This window comes from Zootoca vivipara, chromosome 3 (assembly GCF_963506605.1).
Source record: "Zootoca vivipara chromosome 3, rZooViv1.1, whole genome shotgun sequence".
Taxonomy (NCBI): Eukaryota; Metazoa; Chordata; class Lepidosauria; order Squamata; family Lacertidae; genus Zootoca; species Zootoca vivipara.
The window spans coordinates 54,724,742-54,751,404 of NC_083278.1; the positions used below are offsets into that span (position 1 = coordinate 54,724,742).

The 26,663-nt window shown below is 40.5% G+C and overlaps 1 protein-coding gene across 7 annotated transcripts in view; it reads left to right on the forward strand.

Annotated features, from left to right (window-relative positions):
* The window catches only part of NCOA7 (nuclear receptor coactivator 7), a 62,479-nt gene that overhangs the window by 27,885 nt on the left and 7,931 nt on the right, over positions 1–26,663 (forward strand). For 4 of the 7 annotated variants that reach the window (XM_035109245.2, XM_035109246.2, XM_035109248.2 and 1 more), the window contains 8 exons: positions 1,288–1,367; positions 6,408–6,515; positions 7,498–7,611; positions 8,155–8,280; positions 9,314–9,498; positions 11,264–12,276; positions 12,986–13,154; positions 20,037–20,184. In XM_035109245.2, coding sequence (XP_034965136.2) covers positions 1,288–1,367; positions 6,408–6,515; positions 7,498–7,611; positions 8,155–8,280; positions 9,314–9,498; positions 11,264–12,276; positions 12,986–13,154; positions 20,037–20,184 — 1,943 coding nt within the window. The other 3 variants (XM_035109247.2, XM_035109244.2, XM_035109249.2) reach the window with 2 other exon arrangements.

A 26,663-nucleotide genomic window follows, 5' to 3' on the forward strand; every position in this document is an offset into this window, starting at 1 on the left:
AGCAGCAGCAGCAATAACAAGGGTTTATCTGACACTTAGAACTTTGGAGATGATATTAATATATTTTATGATGTTTCAAGGCTGCATTTGGTTTCATCTGTGTTTCTTTTAATGGAAGATTTTTCATCTGTGTTTCTTTTAATGGAAGATTTTATGTATTGCCGTGCTGCCCCGCAATCATCAGCTGAAGGGTGGTTCTAGAAATAAAAATAAGAATAAGGCTATTCCGATGTACAACTTTGCTTAATGCTGGCAATGTTGTTAGAATGGTTTTAGTTATGTTAGCAGCAGAGGTACCTTTACTGCTTATGTGTGAATATGGCCTGACAGTTTCAAGCTGCAGTATTGTAGAATGAACCGCTCATGTGTGTCCTCAACAAAAGCATCTAGCAGAACACAAAGGATATCCTTTCGAAATAAGTTTTGGTTTCTGATCTTGCAAAAGACTAATGCCCATACAAGGTCTTCTGCGGAGTCCTGCTGAACCCAGTAGCCTCAACCAAGACCATAAAAATCTTGGATGACTGGAAAGAGCACACATAGGCAGTTGTGACATCAGCGGACAGCAGAACGCACAATTCTTGTTGATATTGCAAATTCCTGAGTGATTTGTCCCATCATGATCTCAGCTTTGTCCAGGCCCTTAGGCACGCTGTGTACACCTCAGGTAGATAGTGGCGGGGTTTTTGTCGTTAACATTTGTCACAGTGTATTTCAACTTTTTCTGATGTAACACCCACATTTAGCTTCAACTTGCAACCGTTGACCCACTTTAAATTCTTTACCATATACAGCATGCCTGTTTTTCTTCCTCTTTCTTCTTGCTAAAAACACAAACAGATAAGAAAATATTGGTTACTCACCTTAGCTTAGGGCATAACTCACTTGTGGCTACCAGCATACCAATAAAAGATCAGTGATACTTCCCTTACTTAATGCAACATTCAAGCATTACTGTTAAAAATGTTGTCAATAAACAATTATATGCAAGAATAGCTTTTCTGTGAGAGGCAGCCCTGTATTGAAAAGTTTTTAATATTTGAGGTTTTATAATGTTTTTATATATGTTGTAAGGTGGCCAGAGTGGCTGGGAAAGCCCAGCCAGATGGGTGTGGTATAAATAATAGAATTATTATTTGTGATTTGTTAATCTCCAGTTTTCATGTTTGGCCGAGACAAACCTGGTTTAATATTATTTTACCACAGTAAATTTTGCTTATGTTTACCGATTAGTGATTTGAAAGTTGTTCACACTTTAGGTCATTGGTCTCTGGGTTTCTCTTTCAGAGGACAATCAAACCAAAACCAATGAGAAGAAAGAAAAGAAAATGGTCTCTCAGAAGCCACATGGTACAATAGAATACACGGTAAGAGTAGCTGCACAGAATCTATTGCATGAATATTTTTGGAAGTGGTATGCCCATTCTTTGCCCCCATGCTATGCAATTCCTCTACATCCTAGTTTGTTGTTTTTATCCTATTCACAAGGGAAAGTGATCCTTTTCCTGAGTATAACCAGGCAGGAGCCACCTGTGTCTCCACTAGTACCACCAATGGTATCTATTCACTAAAGGTCTTAGTAAATATCCACAATATACAAGAGGTTTCATCTTCCTGCATGCACTAGTCGGTCTTACCTATACTAAGTTCCCCTCTTAAACATAACCACATTTGAAGTAACTGTTCTCAAGAACAAAATGTGACAGGAGTGCCTCTCAAATCAAGGAATTGTTGTTGTTGTTTAGTCGTTTAGTCGTGTCCGACTCTTCGTGACCCCATGGACCATAGCACGCCAGGCACTCCTGTCTTGCACTGCCTCCCGCAGTTTGGTCAAACTCATGTTCGTAGCTTCGAGAACACTGTCCAACCATCTCGTCCTCTGTCGTCCCCTTCTCCTAGTGCCCTCCATCTTTCCCAACATCAAGGTCTTTTCCAAGGATTCTTCTCTTCTCATGAGGTGGCCAAAGTATTGGAGCCTCAGCTTCACGATCTGTCCTTCCAGTGAGCACTCAGGGCTGATTTCCTTAAGAATGGATAGGTTTGATCTTCTTGCAGTCCATGGGACTCTCAAGAGTCTCCTCCAGCACCATAATTCAAAAGCATCAATTCTTCGGCGATCAGCCTTCTTTATGGTCCAGCTCTCACTTCCATACATCACTACTGGGAAAACCATAGCTTTAACTATACGGACCTTTGTAGGCAAGGTGATGTCTCTGCTTTTTAAGATGCTGTCTAGGTTTGTCATTGCTTTTCTCCCAAGAAGCAGGCGTCTTTTAATTTCGTGACTGCTGTCACCATCTGCAGTGATCAAGGGGCCCAAGAAAGTAAAATCTCTCACTGCCTCCATTTCTTCCCCTTCTATTTGCCAGGAGGTGATGGGACCAGTGGCCATGATCTTGGTTTTTTTGATGTTGAGCTTCAGACCATATTTTGCGCTCTCCTCTTTCACCCTCATTAAAAGGTTCTTTAATTCCTCCTCACTTTCTGCCATCAAGGTTGTGTCATCTGCATATCTGAGGTTGTTGATATTTCTTCCGGCAATCTTAATTCCGGCTTGGGATTCATCTAGTCCAGCCTTTCGCATGATGAATTCTGCATATAAGTTAAATAAGCAGGGAGACAATATACAACCTTGTCGTACTCCTTTCCCAATTTTGAACCAGTCAGTTGTTCCATATCCAGTTCTAACTAGCTTCTTGTCCCACATAGAGATTTCTCAGGAGACAGATGAGGTGATCAGGCACTCCCATTTCTTTAAGAACTTGCCATAGTTTGCTGTGGTCGACACAGTCAAAGGCTTTTGCATAGTCAATGAAGCAGAAGTAGACGTTTTTCTGGAACTCTCTAGCTTTCTCCATAATCCAGCACATGTTTGCTATTTGGTCTCTGGTTCATAAATCAAGGAATAGGGCAGGGGTTAAAATCACTGGGCATCTTCCAAGGCCCATGCCCTAGTAGGGGGCCCAGTGACAATCCCTGAAGCCACCTGCCCAACACAGGGTTGTCCTCGCTGCTGCAGCTACCCACCTCACTGAGCATGCAAGCAATGGCGGGCACTATTTAATTTCAACGTGATATGCAATAGGAGTTTTGCAATGAAACGAGCAAAGCTGGGGCACCCCCTGCACATTCTCAGAATTCCTGATGTGCTCACTGGTCCAAAAAGTTTGGTGACCCCTGAAAAAGAGGACGGAGTGTCACTTACAACGTGGCACGTGTCTTTTCCTAGATGTGAACCAGAATCCCAATTTTTGTAAAGTTGCTTGTTCTGCTCCAACGTTCCTAATTGGCTCATGGAAATCTCACTAGATCTGTACAATAGGTATATAAATACAGGGAAATAAGTGTCATAAATATCCTTGAAGCAGAATCTGTAGCCTATCCTCAGTTTCCCCACTCATGATAATGCAGCCAGAGCCTCAGCAAAGTGTTCCCTACATACTTCGGCCTTGTCTGTAGCTTTGAAAGCTGCTGTTGTGTGCTGCATCTTAAGCAGAGTGAAATTATTTCTCATCTTCAGGAGAAAGGGAAAATTATAGTAGGGTTGCCATATTTCAAACACTGAAAATCCGGACAGAAAAGTTGTTGAGCTTTTTTTGGCAGAGTTTGGACATTTTACCGATTTCCGCCCATACATTGCTGCACAGATGCTGCACAGTATAAACAGCTTTTAATCTATCCTTTGTCTGATTCACATACATAGTCATGAATAATAATAAAATAGTAGTAGTAGTAGTAGTAATAATAATGCATATCTTGAACTCAGCAGCCTCCCCTCCCCTCCCTGGTAATTGGTATACTATTTTAACTATCCTGGACCATAGCGATCAACAAATCCTACGACAGCAGATTCACAGTGCAACACTATGTGTGTCTACTCAGAAGTAAGCTGCATTAAGTACAATATGGGTTACTCCCAGATAACTGTGTCTGGAATTGCAGCCTTAATAACTTAATTATGCAGAAGTATTTTTTCCTGCCTTGAATTTACTGCCAGTGAGTTTAACTGTATGACCCGCCCCTCCCATAGCCTTGCAAAAAGTTCCTAGCCTGCAAGCATTTTTTTTCTACCCTGCTTCAATTAGTTTCCATGTTGCCTGTGGAAGAGGGGGAAGTCCCTTATCTGTGCCCAGTATGGAATCCTTTCCCTTTGTAGTCCAGAAAAAAAAAAGGGGGGGGGAGATTCCTTCTACCAAGTGGGCTAGTGGAGGAGATAGTGGCCTGGTTTGTGCACCATGCCAAACTAGTTCCATATGCTTCATTTTACTCTTGATCTTTTTTGGTTGCTATTTTCCCTGTTTGCTTTTTTCTTTTCTTTTTTGAGCTGTGATGGCCGGAACTGAACACAGTATTTCAAATCTGACTTCCATATACATTTGTTAGGATCTTGGCTGGTTTTTATCTTCAGTCTCTTTCCTAATGATAGAAGAGTTCTGACAGTCCTCACCCCCAAACATGTTAAAGGAACCTGTGAAGGCGTTGTGGCTAATTCAGGCTAATCCGACATCCCATGTGCTTGATGGTCGCACACCCATCTGCCTGCACATTCATCACATGCTCAAAGCGGTTCTGTGTGTGTACCATCCTTCCGCATGAGTACTTGGCCTTTGAGGATCTTCCCTCATGTCAAGGATTTCTACACATACAATCTTGGCTACAGACTCACGGAGTGTAGGGAAGGTGGGAATTGTGCCTACTGGCCTCCTAGTGGGGTAGGTCTAGCCTTGACTGTATGAGTAGGTGGTGGTTGTCGGAGCCTTTCTGATCTCTAGCAGTCAGATTTGTCTTTTTATAAAAATCACCACTGCACCTACAATTGATGTTTCCATTGTCCACAAAGCTTCAGGGTCTGTTCATTAAAGGCAAGAAGTTTCTGAATTAATAGATTAGCAAGAAGAAGGAATGGGGGGGGGGAGTACAAGACGCTGTTGCATGTTCAAGCTCTAGTACACATGCAGTGGTTCAGTGGATTATGTACAATGGCTAGAAAACAAGTTTGCTCTGGATACAACTTCCTCTTATCTTGTAAAGCCGATAAAGGATTGACTTAACTAGCTATAAACAGAGATCCAAGTGGGCCAATCCTATTGATCTGTTATGTATGAGTGTTTGTTTTCACTTAGGTTCCATCAATTAAATAGTCCCTCCAGTCCAGATTCAAAAGTATTTTCCACAAGCCCTCACCTGTATTGCAAAGATAAGATACTTTTATGTGTCGGCAGGCTTGATTGATCTTGGCTGCTCCCAGAGGTCAAATGCTAGCACCAGAGAATGCATACAAGAAAAGTTAGGGCTCTGGGTTTGAATGGGAGTTAGATTAAAAGCAACTTTGAATTGACTTTAAGCCATGAATGTTCTCATGTAAGAGAGACTGGGTAATTTGTAGCTAATAAATTCACTTTATTCTGTAGTGTTGCACACATTTTCCCAAAATACATTTCCAGAGGTGTTGCTATGTTAATCAGTTGCAGCAAAAAAATCTAGTTACAGGTAGGTAGCCGTGTTGGTCTGAGTCGAAGCAAAATAAAAAAATTCCTTCAGTAGCACCTTAAAGACCAACTAAGTTTATATTTTGGTATGAGCTTTCGTGTGCATGCACACTTCTTCAGATACGATATCTGAAGAAGTGTGCATGCACACGAAAGCTCATACCAAAATATAAACTTAGTTGGTCTTTAAGGTGCTACTGAAGGAATTTTTTTATTTAGCAAAAAAATCTGTTTTTTAAATAATATTTTTATTGCTTTCCCATTTTTAACATTGATATAACATCTTATTTCCTTTTGCAAATTTTAAGCTCCACTGAGCTAATCAACTTCCCTCCATCCAGTCATCTGGTTTTTATATAACTGCCTCTTATTTCCACACATTTATACCATCACAATTCTACATTTTTCTTAATATTATATTAGTCTTTAAGCATATTTGTAGAAAAGTTCCTCTTAATAAACGTTGCAAGATTTAACACAGTCCGGCTAGTGTCTATGTGTTTACAATGGTTGTTTATATATTGAAAAAAATTACTCCACACTATCTGGAACGCTTGTTCACTCTGCTTTCGGATTTTTCCCGTCAGCTTTGCTAATTCTGCATAGTCCACCATCTTCATCCGCCATTCCTCTACCGTTGGTAATTCTTGCAGCAAAAAATAACTATGTCCCATTGCATTTTAAAGGCTAATAATTTATTATGGCAGAAGCTTTTGTGCACCAGAATCTACTTTGTTTTGTGACTAGAGCCTACTTAGAAATGTGTGGTGGTTTTTGTGGTGCTACATGCCTTGGTTATTTTCCCCTGCATCGAGGAAATGGTCTTCTTAAATTGAGGTTTTACATTTGTTGTTTTTAAACAGGCATGATCGAGGACAGTGCAATAACATTTTAATCTTTCCATCTTCCCTCCCTCAGGCTGGAAGCCAAGATACTCTAAACAGCATAGCTCTGAAGTTTAACATCACTCCAAATAAACTTGTGGAACTCAACAGGCTCTTCACACACACAATTGTTCCGGGCCAGGTAACTGGGTTGTGATTAAATCCAATTTTTGAAAAGATGTGATCTGTACTAGTTAAAGAAGGCTCTTCTAATATCATTTTGAAATAACCAGAACAATGGAAATGACACCATGCCCTAATAAATGATTGTAGGATGCAGTGGCTTCAGTGCCACATGTATCGGGCACAGTGGTGGATAATATGGTGGAGTTGTGCTGCTGCTGCATAAAGTGATGCAGCAATAAAGGAAGGGGTGATGCAGCAATAAAGTTGACACAGTGCAGACACGCTGGTGGAGCCAATCTGTTGCACCTGCTGGCGAGTTTGCACCACACCAACCTTGCTGCTGCCTCCTGGTATGCAGCCAGTGAGAAGTCAGGTGAGTGGCACAGCCCCTCACCGCTGTCTGCATACAAAATAACACTGGTTTTATAAGAACACGACTTTATATGCGCAGATCATGCATCCAACTAGCAGAGTATTTCCTATACTGCTTGGCAGCAGCTGTCTCTGGTTTCAGGTAAGAGTGTTTCCCAGACACATCTGGGAATGCCTGGAACCAAACCTGGAACCCTTTGCATATATCTGTGCAGGCAGACCTGTGATAACTTCTGCACCAGTTATATGTGCTTAATGCTGCAATCCTATACCCCTTTACCTAGGAGTAAACTGCATTGAATTAATAGTGTTTACTTCTGAGTGGATATGTATCGGATTGCATTGTAATTATTGTTGCTTTTAAGGTGATTTTAAACACATTGATAGGTACATAGTCACTTCGCTAGTTGATTGTGTTAAGTCAGGATGAAAGTCAGGATTGTCACTATCCTGCAATGAGAGAGGGACAAAATGCAAGAAGCTAATAGTTTTTTGTGTGTGTGTGTGTGTGTGTGTGTGTGTGTGTGTGTGTGTAGCTTGGTGCTTTAAAATAATGCTCTGTAAAATTGGTTGTCTTCACAGTGTATGCCGTTGTAATAATCTTGTTTCTTTTGGGGTTGGCCTAGGTTCTGTATGTGCCAGATAATGAGCCTCTTTCTGCTGCTGCGAAACTAGCTTCTTCAAGCCCTGGCGCTACTGTTTCACCTTCCTCATCAGATGCAGAGTATGATAAACTTCCGGTAAGACTTTCATGTTAGTCAGACTCAGTTTTAGCCAAAAGGCAAAGAAGCATCTTAAGACTAACAGACTTTTTCCCCCCTGGCATAGCCTTTAGAGAGTGGGCTCTGGTCCACAAAAGCATATGCCATAATAAATTAGTTAAGAGTTTAAGGTTGCCCCAAGGTTTTTTGTGTTACTTTTCCAGTAAGACGTTATACAGACACTCTTGTTTAGAAAGTACTGCCTATTCAGTTAAGGGTATAAACTATCTTTTTGATATTACGGCTCTTGATTTCCTTGAAAAGTGTAAAATTGCTTATCATATTTGCAATAGACATGGGAACGCTTTGCATGTCATAAGGGTCACGTGACAGTAATTCCACGGCTATTTGCCACATATTCCATTGTTTGCTTGCGGTGGCTCTCTGCTTGAACGGCTGATTTTCTTCATAACACTACAAATCAGCAAAAATGGGAAATCTGTGGCGGCCTCGCCACAGGAACTGTGGCACACAAATGTCTGCTGGTTTTTTATTTTTTTAAAAAAACCTTTATCATTCAAGGATGCTGACCTAGCAAGAAGGGTTTGCAGACCAATCCAAAGAGTCCTGTCTTCCACCTCAGAGGAAGATGAGCCAGTTGTTGTCAAGTTTTTGAAAATGAACTGTCGATACTTCACAGATGGCAAGGTAGAAGGCTTTGATGATTTATTTTGCAACAGGGGTGTGTGTGTGTGTGTGTGTGTTTGTGTGTGTGAGTGATATATAGGCAAATAACAATTAGAGTATCATAAGGTGTGCAGATGTTGGAACTGTTAATCTTTATTGTCTACAAATCTATTTGCCTTTGAAAATTAGCTTTACTAAGTAGGCTGACCACAGTCTAAAATGGACTTTTTTGAAGATGGTTCTTGTGTGTGTACTTGGGATTCTGGGCACATAAGATTCAATAGCGAACCACACATTATGCACATAGAAACATAGCTAGGGTCCAGCAGCATCTTTTTCTAGGTGACAGCAGCTGCAAGAGGAGGTAATTTGGAACAGAGAAGCCTCATAGGAAGGGAAGGAGTACTACACTGGCTCCCTACCAGTTGTGCACCTGCTGCAAATTCACCCCCTTCTTCCTGCAGTGTTTCAAATCTTTTATTTCATGAGTATGCATATTACATGTACCTAAGCTCTAAGGCAGAGAGCCATTTGCCCTTTTGCCTTCAGTGTGCTATAGCCATCCAAATCTCCTGTTTGGAATTATCAGCATAAGAAATGAAGTCATGCTAACATGAGAAAGGAGGCCTGCTAGCTTTGATACCGGTAGGTGTCATGGAAGCAGCCAAGATCAGAGGAAAATGGTTTCTGCTTGACTCCTGAATTCTAATATTTTGACTCTAGTTAATTAACAAGCTGTCGCTCCCATTTCATTGCAGCTAAGGATAAAATTTAAATACCTTGATCCCCTTTTATAACTCTGGCCTTGTCTGCTGAAGATAGATGTGTTTTGAGCACTTGGGATCCTTATCACTACTTGGTATTAGTAGGGTATTGACCTGTTGTCTGTTCAGAGTAAGCACTTTGGTAGAAAACATGATTGCAAGGGCGGGGTGGGGGAATGACAATGAGGGGTGTATAAAGAATTTGGGAGAGGGAACATGAGGGACGACAGACAGTACTGCGAACATGTCTCAAAAATGTGATGTGCTAATTCATTTGTTTTTATTTTAAGGGTGTGGTAGGAGGGGTCATGATAGTCACTCCCAACACCATCATGTTTGATCCGCACAAGTCAGACCCTCTGGTGATTGAGAATGGCTGTGAAGAGTACGGGCTCATTTGCCCCATGGATGAGGTTGTATCGATTGCACTCTACAACGATATCTCTCACATGAAGATTAAAGATGCCCTGCCATCGTAAGAAGTATTCTTTGTTGACCCTGTTTGAATGTAACCAGTGGGATGTGGAGGACAACCAGTGGGAAGTGAAAGGAAAACTCTGAAGAACTTGAGGAGCAAAACAGTTAATGAGGGTGGGAGGGAAGGGAGATGCAGAATAGTTCTGTATTCATTAGGAATGGTGGTACAGGCTAGGCCCAGGTCACACATTACCCCCCCCCCCCAAGTGGTGAGGTTGTATACGGTGACCCTCTTTGTATGGAAAGCCCTCCACAACTTGTTTATACATTGCTGCCCATAAAATACTACATGCAAGCAAGCATAGGTAGTGTGCATTGAGGTCCTGGGCTGTCCAGATGACAGGACCTCCTTCTTCTCCTCACTGATGTAGTCCAAAGGAAAGGAAAGCAATGCATTTGGCACCAGCTGCACAAAACTCCTGCTTAATTCATCTCACCACATGACTACGAGTAGGCAAAAATTCTTGTGTGACCACTTTTATCACCTCACGAAAATGACACGTAAACTGGGCTTAAATCTTTTTTTTTTTAAATTAAGAAGCACAGAGTCAGTGAAAAGGGGGGGCAGGGAAAGGAACTGGGAAATGAAATAAAGTGTCAAGGATCTAGTAAGGCTAGTTTCTTTATTTGAACAGGTTTTTCAGCAGAATGTCCCACAACATTAATTAAAGGATAATGCTTAAATATTTCACTGCTGTGAGCTCCAAATTATTGGCATATGTATGTGGGATCTTCCTCTGAAGACAGTTAGTACTAACGTCCTTGAATCTCTTCCTATGATTGTATGAATGGTACTAATGCTATACAGCTACTTTACAGGTACAGCTGCAATTGCATAATTCGTATCATCACATATAATGACCACATAGGTAATGAGAGGGATCTTCATGTCTTTACTGAACATTTGCTCCAGTGGTGAGAAGCGCTGGAGTTGTGAAATCACTTTGCAAATACAGGGGTTCTTCCAGTGGCTTGAAGTTATTCGTTATTAATCTCTGTATACTGGATGAGAAAATGTGAGCTTATACGCATGCACAGGCTTCAGTTTATTTATTTGAAGCAAGGTTGGGCAGCTTGCCGAACTGTTTAAAATTTTCTCTTTAAAAAAATGTTTTTGTGATTGCTGAGAAAAGCTTGAGAGCATGAATCTTGGCTCATTCAAAGGCTTATGCTGTCAGCTGAGAGAAGGAAAATTTCAAGAGCCTTGAAAATAATAGACTTGTAGATCTTCTGATTTCTGAGGCCTCCTCATGTTTTTGAGCTTGGGTCTCTTAAATCTGCTTCTAGTCTTTTGTATCAGTCTCAGCTGATGAGATGGGATTTGTTTGCTATCCGTGGCTTGAAAACCATCACAGAAAAGAAATTATACAGTTTATGGTCATTCTATTGCTCCTTTTGTAGTAACTTGATGACTCAGGCTGGGTCTTGTCTTTCCCCCTCGGCCTTAAAAATATCTGCAGAGTACCTAATAATACATCCATTTCTCCACTTTCACAACATGAACTTCAAAATACAAATATTCTGTTATACCAATTCTTTCAGCTCCATAATTGCTTATTTCAGTTTGCTTGCATTTTATTTTGCAAGAAGCAAAATTGGTTTATTTCAAATTATTTCAATGTTGCTTTGGTGTATTTTAGTTGAAAGTTCCTTTTTGCCATTTGTTTTGTTTATTTGTTTTAGTATTTATTGAGTTTTCATTTTGTTTTCATTTTGTTCTCCATTTTTAACATTCCATATGCATCCACCATCTTTCCTGACAGCGACATTCCAAAGGATCTTTGTCCTTTGTACAGGCCTGGTGAGTGGGAAGACCTTGCTTCTGAGAAGGATATCAACCCTTTCAGCAAATTTAAATCTATAAACAAGGAGAAGAAGAAGCCCAAAGCAGACAACTTTGTCACCCTGAATTCCACACCGATAAAGCCCACAGAGAAGGAGAAGTCTACAGATCTTGAACTTAAACCTCCTGAAAGTTCTTCCTTGGTGACCTTCAAGTCAGAGGAAACACAAAGGGACTCCGACACTCCTGAGCCTTCAAAAAGGGTGGCTTTGAAATGTACCACGGAACATTCTGTAGAGAGTGTTAGTCTGGACCTATCCAAAGATAATTCCCTTCTGGAAAAAGATAGTTTTATTGAACTGGAAGAGACTTCATCACAGACTGATAGCAAAGTAAAGAGCAGAGATGTTGGAACAGTTGGCGTTCCCAATGACTCTAAAATGAGAAAGGAAGTTTGGTTGCAAGAAACAAATAAAGAAAATTGTGACCAATCGGTGTTGGATTCATCAGGGACAAAGCATGAAGTTCTTAAAGATGTGCTTGATTTAGAGTCCTGTGAGAAGCTAGATGTGGTGCCTGAAATAAACAAGGGGAGTAGTTCACCAACAAATAAGGTTGAAACAACTCTGGATGCAAACAAGGAGCTGAATAAAGACAAACTTATTGAATTTTACCTCAGTAAAGATAAGGATGAGCCACAGACTACTGATGACTTATGTAAGGCTAACGTCAAGGAAGAGGGGAACAGTATACCAGGAGGCATAGACCTCACCCTTAGCTCTTCACATTCCCAAGCCAATAAATTTGTGAAAGGCAAAAGAGCAGGTCCCGATTTGTGTTCCAATGGAAGGAAAGAGGCGTCGTCAGAAGTTGGCGCAACAGCAGAGAAAAAGGACCATGAAGGATCAATAGCCTCTTCATTGCCATCTCAGCTAGATAATAAGTCTGAAATCAGACTCTGGCTGCTGCAGAGAATCCAAGTGCCCATTGAAGGTAGGCCTGCTTGCCATAGTGTTATTGTAGCACCCTATGTTAATGAAGGACAGAAATTCTCCTCCAGTTTCCAATAGTTCTTTTCAACCTTGTTTTTTTACAGATTGCTCAACAGCACAGTTATGTCCTACAAAAAATTAACGAGTCTGCCCTTGATTCTAATCTCTTTCTGCAGTTGTTTCTAGAGATGTGGAATACTCTTGGGTTTCTTTCTTATGACTTGAATATGGTTAAGATGTGGGAATGTGTCAAAAAATTGAATTTTCCTAATTGTAGGGGCTACATTAAAACCCACTTGAGCTTCTTTTTCTGCAAGTCAAGTATCAAAGTTATTTCATAAGTTGTTTTTTTCATTTCTTTCTGCAAAGTATTTTTGTTGATTCCCTTAAATTAGTCTTGGAGAAAAACCGGCTGCAATTTATATATATATTTATGTAAGCTGAGAATAAGCATAATAATTTCCTACCAGACCTTCACCATGATGTTGCAGGTTGGGTTGCAATAATTTTAAAATACAGTATTAAAAGCAGTTAAAATACACTGAAGGGCAATTAGTATAGAATGTTCACAGAATATACATTTAAATATAATAAATTCAAAACCATATTCTGCATTTCTTAAGTCACTCCTTGATAAAGGCTAAATTGTGTCGCAGGCCTGGCCAATGTGCTCCATTTGCTGTGTTATAACTCTGGTCTTTTGGATTCAGATATGCTTCCTTCAAAGGAAGAGAAAAGCAAGTCCCCTCCGATGTTTTTGTGCATCAAAGTGGGCAAGCCTATGAGGAAGTCCTTTACTTCTCAAAGCTCCACAATGGCTCAGCAATATAGTAAAAGAAGAAAGCAACCAGAGTACTGGTTTGCTGTTCCACGAGAAAGGTAAGCTGTCACTTTTCAGGACCTTTCCAGAGTTTATAAGAACTACATTTCTTGTCCACCAGCTGTGTGATATGTGCTCCTGTTAGAGAAGCCTTTCATTTCCCAGATATTCTTGTTATTGTTTTGTTGCCAACATCATGTAAATGGAACCGAAGAGGGTGATTTGTCCCTGCAGATACGTGGTATTTCCTTCTGTCCAAGGCACATTCAGCTTCTTGTTATTTGCTTTGTGGAATGTGATAACACAGCCTGGCTGGTGACTGTGTGGTGTGATTAGTGCTAAGTATCACAACCCCCATTACAAATTCTGTTCAGGAGCGTAGCTCTTGCTGGCTGACCCGGTATAAGCCTGACAGAGGGAAAACAAACCTTTAAATTCTGCCCATCCTGGCAGATCTGGGGTTTGGATTTCTCGCTTAAAAACTGAGTTAAAAAGAACAACTGATGTTCACAGAATTTCAAGTAACAGAGGCCAAACTAGATTAGAAGCTACATGTGTCACTTACTATGATGTCAGCTGAACTTTTTTTAATACATATATAAGAAAGCCCCAAGGTGCTAATGGAAGTTTCTCTCCAGGACAGCTTTGTAGGCTAGTGGGGGAGGAAGGTGGTTTTTATCACAACAATCATGGTAGAGGAAATGATTGTATTTCCTGGCTCTTTGCACAGTGGTCCTGATAAAAAAAATCCCCTCCCTGACCCTGACAACCACTATATATATATAAAAAACTCCCCTTTTCTCCCCTGCCTTTGCATGTTTCGTCTCACATCTAGTTTGACCTTCAAACAAGAGTGAATGGGGGAAAGCCTAAAATAAATGGGTAGCAAAAATAGTGTAAAGGGAATAATAGTCCGGAAAAGACTTGGCGGAAAGCAGATTGAGTCTGAGGAAGGAAGCACTCGAGACTCTTTCCAAAGCTGAAGAGTGAACTAATGGAGTGACTGAACAAGGCAGTAGCATGAGTATTTAAAATGAAACACAGCTGCTCTCTCTCTCTCTCTGTGTGTGTGTGTGTGTGTGTGTGATGTGTGTGTGATGTGTGTGTGATATTTCATTTGAGTTCTTAGATTTGTTCCCAAGGTGATGTTTTATTATTAAGAGCTGTGTTGCATTTTATTTATGTGGCAACACATCTCTTGATATCGAAGCATGACCCATAACAACATTCTTAAAAGTTCCAAGAACAAAATGAAACCCATTTGATGAAATGATGGATTCAGTTCCTTACAAGTTTATATATAGATGTGTTTAAAGTACTACAAGACTCTTGGCTGTTTTCACTGCAACAGCCTAGCAAGGCCCAGCCATCCTGGAAATGAGGTCATGTAGCTGATAAGCTTGCTGGTGGATCATGCAGCCCATCTGCATGACTGACTTTGCAATAAGTTACAACGTGCCGCAGCTGCAGCTCTTGGCGTCTTCTGCTGGACACGTCTATCTTCTGTGTGACTTTGGACATGCAGCAAGCACTCTCTCCCAAAGCATATCTTACTTTGTCAACGTAGACAATGAAACTGGTTAATCAGTGACTTTGGCCACTGTTGCCTTGTGATTGTGAAATAGGAGGAGCCCTTATCTTTGGCACGAAACTCTAGAAGCAATAATCATTAGGGAGGTATGCTTTATAAGGGTCCTTCTTTGCTCTGCTTGAATCTTTATGTTGACCCAGTTGTACCACTGCATCTAGCCAGCTTACTGAAAGTCCTTCATTGTGTATCTTGCAATGGGGAATTTCAACAGTTCTAGAGGGTAAGTATTTTATTTATTTATTTATTTATTGAATTTATATACCTCCCTCAGGTCTCAGGGCGGTTCACAGAATAAAATCAAAATATAAAACCACAAAATACATAATCAGATTAAAAACAACCCAATCCCCCCCCAAACCCCACATTTTAAAAGGGCATAGAATGTATAAATAAGCTGTATTGCTTTTGTATGTGCTTGTTATGCTTGAAGAATAATAGGCTAGTAGTTTGTATCTATATACCTCTGCAGTAGTGCCTGCTTTCCATTTGCCAGTACGTTATAAGCAGTGATGACTAGATAGAGTTATCAGCGCTTATAAAGCACTGGCAAATTGCAAAAGCAGCCCCTGCTGCAGAATTTTATGGTTCAGGTAATATTAGAGAGGGGGTAATGAGTAATGGTACATAGTCTTAATGGCATAGCACTTACTTCAGGGATCAGTTGACTTGGTGAAACGCATCTTTATGCACACACACACATAATTTTCTGTTTTACAATTTAAATTACTTTTACATCCTTTAAAATATCCGTGGTGAAGCACATCTAATCCCCTCTGTCTGTATCCTGTGCTATGCATCTGTGAAAAGATGCTCTGAAAACAAAGCAACCTTTCACTAGAGTCCTTTGCTTGCTTCTGCTTGTACACCAAAACACTGAGCCAATAATGTGGTGAGTGGTTTGAGTCGAAGAATACATTGCAGTAATCATGCAAGTCTGCATATGTGTTTCATTTACTCAGGAGTAAGGATGGGCACTGATCTGGACCAGGACTGCAGCATGAAGGAAGGAGAGATTGAATTCTTCTCTCTCCAGCCACTTCCCGATTAAAGTTGCCCACTCCCACCAGAGAGACCCCCCCCCCAAGGCACTATATTGGAATGAAACAATGTCGGGAAGAGTACATGGAGCCGATGACAAATGTGCCATCTTTCAGGCATTTCAGTTTGCCAGATGGAATGGTCATTTTGTCCCACTTCATGCTGTTCTGGAAGCTCTGAGCCAATTTCGAGAGACACAGGGAAGTCCATTGTGCAAGTGGAAGTTCATTAGGTGAATCCCACCTTCTATTTTAAACACTGCTCTGTAAGAATTGATAGTTGGGAACGCGTTGGAATCAAGGACTGCTGGTAATAGCCTGGCATGGTGTTTCTTTTTTAAAAGGAAGTGTGTGTGCATGTGTGTGCACACACAAAACAGAGGGCTTCCCCCCCAAAGGTGGGGAACTTGTAGCCTTTCAGTAGTAGCTGAGCAGAAACTTCCATCATCCTGATCATTGGCAATGCTGGATGGGAATGATGGCAGTTCAACTCCAACGACATTTGAATAGTACCAGCCTTGGTTTTGAAGAAAGGAAGGACCTTAAAGTTATTTCTGATATTTTGGCAGTGCAGGAATGGTAATATAATGCAGAGGAGAACAAAATAACCTTTTCCTTGAAAGATAAAGCAGTATGTTAGCTCTTCTCCCACCTACCCAGTGCCAGATTTACGTATAAGCTAAACAAGCTATAGCATAGGGCCCCACTCTCTTGGCCCCCCCCCCCAAATAAAGGGAAAAAACCTGGATGTGCATTTCCGAAATATAAGATAAACAATATAAAACCTACATACAGCAACAGTCTTTTGTGTAGTGTAGGCTCCTATTTGTTATGTGGAAATGGCTTTATATACCTATTAGGCCCATAAATTACCATGTAGCATTTCTTCAACACAAAAAACAGTGACAATTTGTTGTTGGCAAAGGACAGCTGGACATATAAAGGTCCCCATTACCTTCAGTAGCTTAGGGCCTCATCAAACCTACCGTAACTCTGGCCCTGCACCTACCCTTCTGCAGCCAGTAACTGTATAAATCATGCTAATTATTGCTAGTTAATTATGGGTCAGTCCCCCAGTCTTGACATTTCTCCCTGCAACTGTTATGCTGCATTTCCAACAACCACCTTCTAGGTGCAGTGGTGGCCAAAACAGAGTTTTTGTTTCTCTGAGCAGGGACTGTGTCCTTTGTAAGTTACCCATAAGAACACCTGGTCAAACTTATTTGTGTACAAATAAAGCTTTGTTTTAGAAGAGTTGGAGTGACACTGAAAGGCTGGCAAACAAGGTCACTCACTTGTTTTGACTGGCGTTGGCTTTACCTGTTCAGCATTTCAAACCTTAAAGCCTTTGATCAAGATAACATGATTAAGTTCAGCTTTGGTAATAAAGAGTGAGAGCTACATCCCATGCATGCTGGTGTGGCTTGTAGAACAATCCCATTCAGGAAGATGCTTTGAAATGAGGAGAACTGGGCATTTAAGTTTGCACTTAGCACAGCTGTAGGTGGAATCACCACAGGTAGAGAATTTTCTGCATCCAGTGCAAAATTTGTACAAAATATATTCTTGACCAGTCCCTACCTTCTTCCTGCCCTCTTCTAGAGACTCAGCATTGCCAGGTTCTCCACTAGTTTCTTTGTGAGCCAGTGTGGTGTAGTGGTTAAGAGTCGTAATCTGGGAAGCCGGATTCGCGTCTCCGCTCCTCCACATGCAGCTGCTGGGTGACCTTGGGCTAGTCATGCTTCTCTGAAGTCTCTCAGCCCCACTCACCTCACAGAGTGTCTGTTGTGGGGGAGGAAGGGAAAGGAGATTGTTAGCCGCTTTGAGACTCCTTCGGGTAGTGATAAAGCAGGATATCAAATCCAAACTCTTCTTCTTCTTCTTCTGTCTGCAAATTTGTCTACAAGTCAAAATGCTTTAAGCTGGGGGTGGGGAACTACTTGCGGGGGCAGGGTCAGATCCAAAATCAGCCAATCTTCTGCAGGCTACATTGACAGGTGGCTGGGTCCACCCACCTGTCAATCACCTGGCACCAAATGACTAATTAGACCCACTTATTAGGTGGCACTGTGGGTCAAACCACTGAGCCTAGGGCTTGCCGATCAGAAGGTCGGCGGTTCGAATCCCCGCGACGGGGTGAGCTCCCGTTGATCGGTCCCAGCTCCTGCCAACCTAGCAGTTCGAAAGCATGTCAAAGTCCAAGTATCGGTATCGGTATAGCAATAGGTATCGCTACAGCGGGAAGGTAAACAGCGTTTCCGTGTGCTGCTCTGGTTCGCCAGAAGCAGCTTTGTCATGCTGGCCACATGACCTGGAAGCTGTGCACCGGCTCCCTCAGCTAATAATGCGAGATGAGCGCCACAACCCCAGAGTCGGTCACGACTGGACCTAATGGTCAGGGGTCCCTTTACCTTTATTAAGCTAGAACTTATTTATGGTTGCTTTAATCAGCTGACAAGCTTGACTAGTGAGCTGAGAATCCCTGAAATTAAGACAGCAGTGATGTTTTCAGTGGGTTACCAGCAGGGGAGGTCCTGTTGGTGGTGCTGCAACTGAGTGCTACCTGGCTGCCTCAGACCCATGATAAGGCCTTCTGTGCAGTAATTTCCTGTTTATGGGATGCCTTCCCTGGTACACAGTGTATGTGTCTCCCTCCTTCATTCTTATCATTCAGGAGGAATTTAAAAATCTTCATGTTTACTCAGGCACTTGGTGGCAGAAGTATGTTGGTTCCTGGAACCTTGAAATTATTTAGTTGTGAGGATATTTGAGGAAACAACAATAACTATATCATTTTTCTTGTTTTTGTTGTTTGCTGTCCTGGGTTCCTTCGGGAAGAAGCGTGGGATAGAATAATGGTAATATACTGTTTGCTCCAAATTGGTATCTTCCAGAAATACATCAGTGCTGTATATGTGTTTCTTGAAATTGTCTTATGCTTGATACCCAAAACAATTGCTTGAAAATATGCCGGAAGGCTTGAGACTCTTGCTTTAAATGTGTATATGAGAGTGATTTGTATGGTTTATCTTTTTATCTAAGAACTGTGACGAGATTAATAGTTGGCTACCAGAATTCACACACAGTAAAATGTTTACAATTTGATAGTCTTTAACAAAGTGATTGCCTTTCTCTTAGCAGGTTTATGTTTCTGTCTGGTTCTCTAGAAATTTGTTACCACTTGATATATCACTTTCAGAATAGGCAAGTTGATCTGTTCTGGAAACAGGTACTTAGGAAGTTGGGGTAATTTTAATCTGTTTTAGTATTTTAACTTTTGTATGTTTTAAAGTACTTTTGTAGCTTTTGCTTGATTTTCTTGTTTTATCCTATTTGTAAACCGCTTTGAGATTTTTTTGGGGGGGTCTCCCCCCCAAAAATCAAGTGATATATACATTTTGCGAACAGTCGTCCCCAATCTGCTGCCCTCCAGTTGTTTGGGGCTACGGTTCCAAGAATCACTGGCCATTGGCAATGTTGGCTGGGACTGATGGAAACTGTAGTCCAAAATGTTTGGCGCTCACCAGGCTGGGAAAGGCTGCAGTGACACAAAATGAAACAGTGAAACATCAGGTGGAAAGACATGAAGTGAGTCACTTGCATGTCTAGAGGGATTTTCCCCCACCCCAGTGGAATAACTCAATCATGGGTAGTGCACTGTGGATTGGTAGGAAGTGGTTGCAGAAAGATTAGATAAAATTGCAACTGCCTTCCCTCTGTTTCTCATGGAAAACCAAAACTCAGGATCACAAGCTGTTATGCATCTGGTTTGCTGTTGGAAGAACAAAATCTTGAATGAGCTGGGCCTTTGGTCTCAGCCAGAGTGACCCATTATCTCTTTACGAGTTTTTCTTTTTCATATATGTTTATCACTTGATAATTGCAGCATCAAAGGATGGTTTGTTTCCTGTGCTGTCTGACTGCAGGAATACCCCTGAATCTGTAATGCAAAGCTGCTTCAAAATCAAGGGATAAGAGAGTCAACATTGAATAACTACAGGGTTTTGCAGTTTGGGTGTTCTGTGAGGTAGGAGTAGGGAGAAAGTGTAAGCCTGAGGTTCGGTCCAGCTCTCACCAAATATTTGGACAAAAACAAAAGCTGCTGCCACATTCACTGAACATGTTCAAAAAAGCTTCATTTAGGTAGTTGGCAAGTGGTGTTAGTATTTTACACTTGCCTAGGAGTCAGTTCTACCTAACTGATTTGGACTTACCTTTGAGAAGATGTGCACAAAGTTTTACTGTTAGTGTATCTGCCTCCCATGAAGGGTTTTGGAATGCTCAGCCCCTATATTTTTGCTTTCACTCCACAGGGTAGATCACCTGTATACCTTCTTTGTACAGTGGTCACCAGATGTCTATGGCAAAGATGCTAAAGAACAGGGCTTCGTTGTGGTGGAAAAGGAGGAGCTTGACATGATAGACAACTTCTTCAGTGAACCTTCAACAAAAAGCTGGGAGGTGAGTGGTATCTGTTTTCAAATCAGAAGTATTTGAAACTCCATGGCAGAATTCATATATAACAACACATCTGGCTGCCAAGGAGATTTATTCCTACTGATTGTAACCTGTCGTTGGCCTCTTCTAAAGTAAGTTCATAGTCCTCATGGTTGCATGCATGGTTGGACCATGTGTTATAATATAAAGTACCATTTTTTTTAAAAAAAAGTCCAAAATCACTTTGCATCCTCACCCTTCACACCACTCCATTGCTTGTTGAGCACTGGCTTTTAAATCAGTTCCTTAAAGCATTCTGCTTTTCATGGACTCGGCTGCAATGAATAAATGGATAATACAGTCCTATGTTAGTTTTATACTAAATATCGCAGGTTAACTGTAGAGTTCAAATAAAGAACTATATGCATTTGTGAGAATGCATATCAAGAAATGCATCAAGAAAAATGCATTTATTATTTATTCAATTTAATAATTCCAAAATCAACAAATAAATACATCAACAAATATGTAAACATATTAATTACTACATTTTTAATTACTCCAAACATAATAAAATGAATTATTGTATTTTGTACGTTTGGTTTCCTGTATAATATGAAAATACTCCATTTTTCTATAGAATATTTTTATTTTGTAGTACTAATAAATTCGTTACATGCATATATACTCCACTCTGATTTTTCAGTAGCCATTTCGAGGCCTGTTTCATATTTCCTGGTAAGTGAGTGCTCCTGAAACCAGACATAAATTCCCTGTTATTACTACTATTAATAATTTATACCCCGCCTTTCCCCTAATGGGACTGAAGGCAGTTTAGACAAAAACAAGAATGGCTAAAAACTGGAAAAATACAATTAAACATTGATAGATTTAAAACTACAGTGGTCCCTCGACTTACGAATTTAATCCGTTCCGAATGCACATTCGTAGGTCGAAAAATTTGTAAGTCAAAAAAAGCGGTTTCCCATAGGAATGCATTGGAAACGGAAAAATTCATAAGTCGAGAAAACCCCATCTAAACTGCAACGCTTTTCCTTTCGGATGTAAAAAAAAATGTAAGTGTGCGGCCATTTTCCCCCCATTCATAACTCGAAATTTCGTAAGTCGAGTACTTCGTAAGTCAAGGGACCACTGTATATACTTATATAAGATATGCTACAAGGGAAAGAGATACAACTGGATACAACACAAAGACTATGAATTCTAGCAAAATATATTTCAGTCACATATATTCAGGTTCAGTTGTGGAAAAGAAATCCCAAACATTTAATCAGTTCCATGTTTATCCCTATTCCTAGAAGCTCAGGCCATGCAGTTTCATCTTCACAACAACCTTGGTCAAATAATTTGTCCACTACAGCAGTGTTTCCCAACCTGGTGTCTCCAGCTGTTTTCAGACTACAATTCTCATCATCCCTGACTACTGGTCTTGCTAGCTAGGGATGATGGAAGTTGTAGTCCAAAAACAGCTGGGGTCCCAAGGTTGGGAAACACTGCACTACAGCACAATCTTTGAGTTGTTAAAAAGGCACAAGTTTTCTGTTTGTCTGCATTGCTTGTTCATACCGTATTGGCATCCGTGCAAAACTCTTCATTTTGTTTGTTTATTAAATTTATACCTTGTCCTTTCTCCCAAAGGAGCCCAGAGCAACATTTACATAATTATATGGTTAAATATTTCTTATTTAATCTTGAAGCAAAGTTTCTTGTGTTAAACAAATTTGTCTAGATCAGATACATACTTTATTACTGCCATTAATTTTTGTAGACAGTTACTTTAAATTCACATAAATCAAAGGATTTGTAGGGTGAGTTAAAGATTTGTGTCATCAACAGGATAAAAAAATAATACAAATTATGTAGTTCAGGCTCAGATATTAACTTGCAACATCTGCCTGTAAGATGAATCGTGAGAATCTTTGATTCAGAGGCATACACACATTCAGGATTTTTTAAAAAAAAAATGTGTGGGGGAGATGTAGCTCTACCAAAGCAATTTTGGAGGGATATGTTGGATAAAATTCAGGAAATAATGTGATATGATATTCCTTTAGATCTAAAGCAGAGGATCCTTAAAAGGAAATAGAGTTTTATTTTATTTTAGAATTATTGTTTAATTTACTTGCCATCGAATGAGTTTCTTTTGCAGTGGGAATTTATTGAAAAAAACACACATTCAAATCCCTGTACTGTAATTTCAAAATGACTTTATGACCATCTTCCAGGCAGCCATGAAACATGTACCGGTATGGTAAATATGCAGAGATCTGATGAGTGTATATTACAACATAAAATCACAACACCTGTTTTATTATGACACAGAACAACAATTTTCAGAACGCATTAGCTCATGAAGGACAAGAAGCAGTGGACAACAATAAAAGAATGACATGTATCTTAATGCACACTTGGGGAACCTGCAACCTCATTTTGTGCAGCCACTGAGCCCTATCAGAGCTCCTTTCCTCCTTGTTCATTTCCTTGTTTTTCTTGACTTTTTAAGTGTCCCCCTGTCCTTCTTTCTGTGTAGTTTTGGAACAACTGGTTCAGACAGTTGATAAAAACTAACGACCCTTTTCCCGTTTATTTCTTCCCGGTAGTATTTATGTATTTGATTTATAAAAACAATTAAAGCATTGTTACATTAAAGCAAATCAAAACATGCAGAAAGAAATCACATGTAGCTTGAAGAACATAATCCCTACTAACCGAAATAACTCTTCTGGACAGTGGCTCCTATGTTCCCAATAAATGTGTGGCTCCTATACTAAATGTACCAAAAAGCATAGAGTTAGAAAGCTAGTGGATTATACCGGTTAGACAGCAACCCTGCCTAGGTAAAACATCACTCCCTAAAACTGCTATGTGCCCTGATTTTTGTGGTGGTAGTGGTGAAGTTGGGGGAAAATTTTGGCAGGAAAACAATATGAAGGGAGATCCTGATCCAGACTGGGGCATTTTGTAAATAATTTGTTTTTTTTTTTAAATCATCTTTGGGGAGACAAATTTGCCCTGTTTGTAGTCTGAGCTTCACTGATCCTGCAGCTACACACTACACTATGGAAGGAAGGAATGGGAGATGTTCTTTGAGGCAAGAGAACTACTGGTTCTACTACGTTGTTTGCATGTGGTGGCAGTGAGAATGTGTCCCGTCCCTAGATGACGTGTGTGTGTGTGTGTGTGTGTGTGTGAGAGAGAGAGAGAGAGAGAGAGAAAGAGAGAGAGAGAGAGAATATGAGTATACATATGAGATGAGTAAGAAGGTACCATTAGGAGTCGTTTCTGTTTTCCCCACAAAAGCCTAAAGTTGACCCTATTGCTATCTCAATCATTCAGTTATTTTCTTTGTAAGACACACACACACACACACACACACACACACACACACACACACACTTTATAGGGCTGCTTAAAAAAATTCAAAGAACCTTAATATTTAATTTCATTTATATAAATGTTTTTTTATATTCCTCTGACTGGAAACTGAGGGTGGCTAATGATATAAAGGTGTGTGATAATCATAAACTTTTACATTAAAAAACTAACAGTCAATAGGTTCAGACTTGCTGTTTTAGCCTAAACTGCCAGAAGCGGCTTAGCTGTTCCCAAATAATGGGAGGGACAAGCTTTGTCTAGGTATACCTGGGAAAGTGTTAATTGTTACAGGATATGAATCAAGCGCTTGAAAGCAAAAGGCAGGATAAAAGCCATTCAAGTTGCCACAGGTAGGCAGGTATCCATCTCGCTGCTAATTTCCTGACAGCGGGGCACTAAGACGTGTTGGTGTCCTTCCTTTCCTCTGACTTAGAGCAGAAAATTAAACTGATTTGGATGATATAAAACTATAAGATAAGAGCCATAAACATTAGTTTAAAATAAGTAAAATCTATAGTAGGCTATCCGTTTATCTAGGGTGTGTGCTCCTCTGATGTTTCCAAAAAATGGGAGTGGCTAACTTTGGGCATACCCGGAAAAGTGTTAATTGTTACAGGGAATTAATCAAGCAGTGGAAACTGTGAAAGGCAGCAATGCATGACGTATTGGTTGGACCATTCAAATTGCCGCATGCAAAGGATATAGAGACTAGCAGTGAGAGCACACAGATGTTTACCATGTGACTACTTTCTGAGCTCCGTGCTGAAGTTGGTTACCAATTTCAAGTTCTTCCTTGAGTTGAAAATTCACAACTCAGTCAGAAAGCATAAAAAGGAACAAAGGTTTATATATCCCTGAACTCCAAAATAAGCTTGGCCTACCACATACAATATGTTTCAATTATTTTAATGTATATGACCTTGATATTGTTATGAGTTGGCAGTTTATATTCTTGTAAGTATCACACCTCTATGACTAGGAGACTACCTCTTTTGAGATGCACAGGAATGTTCTAAATCACTGCAATACTCATAAATGAGGTAATGGAAAATTTGGGCTACTTCAAATTGTGACCCAAGACAGGGAGCCTAAATAATCACATTATATATACTGATTTAATATCAATTGCACAGTGGTAAGTTTAAAGAAAGACAGGTTTAACCTGTTTTAATTTGTTTCAATTGGATTTGATTTGATTCATCTTAAATCAGTTTAGAACTTTAAAACCATTTTTTAAAAAAAAAAATGCAAGTGACATAGGGATGTGTTCAGCATAGCACTAAGTGGAACAGTCTGTCAGGGGAAGGATTCTTCCTTGCACAATAGAACATTTGCCCCCTCCCCTCCCCCATGAAATCTATTCTGAGGATTCCCCCTACCCCTTCAGAACAGATTTGGGGATAGTGCAGAAAACATGTGGGAGGAAGAGAGGGAAGAAATTCCATCATGCTAGCAGTAATCAGTGCACTAGCGGAACTATTTAGTTGAATGCCACCCACTTTTCTCAGGTTGTGGGTGCATATAACCTGGGGTGGCATGGTAGAGGAAGGCTTGACTGCATATTAAGACCAAACAGAGAACTCAGTTGAAACAATTATTTGCCATCACACAGAAGACAGGATCCTAGATATGTGGGTGTACAATCTGGAGTGGTCTGAAGGTTATTTTGGGAAGAGTCCCTTATTCTTTTCTACATATTCTGGCCATTATTAGCATTGGTCCCTTGATAGACATATAGTTTCCTGAACCCAGTTGACCAATAGGAGCTGGTATTGAGCACTGTGGTCTAAACCACTGAGCCTCTTGGGCCTGCTGATAGAAGGTCGTCAGTTTGAATCCCCATGACGGGGTGGGCTCCCGTTGCTCAGTCCCAGCTCCTGCGAACCTTAGCAGTTCGAAAGCATGCCAAAAAAGTGCAAGTAGATAAATAGGTACCGCTCCGGTGGGAAGGTAGACCACATTTCTGTGCACTGCTCTGGTTTCGGTGTTCCGTTGTGCCAGAAGTGGCTTAGTTATGCTGGCCATATGACCCGGGAAAACTGTCTGCAGACAAACGCCGGCTCCCTCGGCCTGTAAAGAGAGATGAGCGCCGCAACCCCAGAGTCGGCTGCGACTGGTCTTAACTGTCAGGGGTCCTTTACCTTTTTAAAATGTTTTTATGACAGCCTTACTCAAGAGAGCAGAGTTCCTTGAGATGGCTGGAGATAAGTGAAATCAAGAAAGGACACTGCAGCTATTAGGAAGTGATGTCCCTTATCAGTGATCAGTGCTGATCAATGCTGATCAGTGGATGTTTGATCAATTGGGTTTAGAGAAAAAGTCCATTGAGAGGTGATAGTGTACGAGAGAATCCCGAGATTCCTGCAATTTTTGGGGAATAGGCAAGAGAGCCTGCTCTTGTGAAATCTTGGAAGCACTGTAAATTTATGTTTAGGTAGTGGATGGCAATAAAAGTAAAATGCTTTTTTGCTTGCTGTAAAACCTAATCTGAAAATGGACTGCTGCTGCCAACTGACTCCTACCCTATTTACAAGAAACTCTTGTCTGTGTTGAATCTGTTGCCAGGCTGCCGTTCTAGAGAAAACGAAAGTAAGTTTGGTATATAAGGCAGTTTAGAAAGCAGCCTGTTTCAGAGTTAGCTGTAGAGACAGGAGCTTCACTTGTGGTGAGAAATCAGAATTGACAGCAAGGCAAGGAAAAATGAAAATCATAAGAGACAGACGAAAGGAAATGGCTGTGAATTTTCAAATAATATTCTGTGCCAAGCCTGACCAGGAGCCCTTCGTGAAGGTAGGTTAAAATGAAAGTTGTCGTCTTTTAGTTCTTTTGCTTGCCAATTGTCAACATAGAACATAGCACATTCAGAATGGGAGTGCTGTCTCCTGGTTAATAAAATTGTTCATCATAGATCATATTGAAATGTAGTTGTAATTAAGATACGTTGCATATCATTTTTGATATGCATGACAAATGCAGTGCTTCACATGGTGTGAGATCATGTTGTTGCCCTTGTTATAGAATGGATTTCTGTTGAAATTGTGATTTTCCACCTTGGCTCTTGATAATCTTGGTACATACGCCTACTCTGAAGTACGTACTATTGAGTT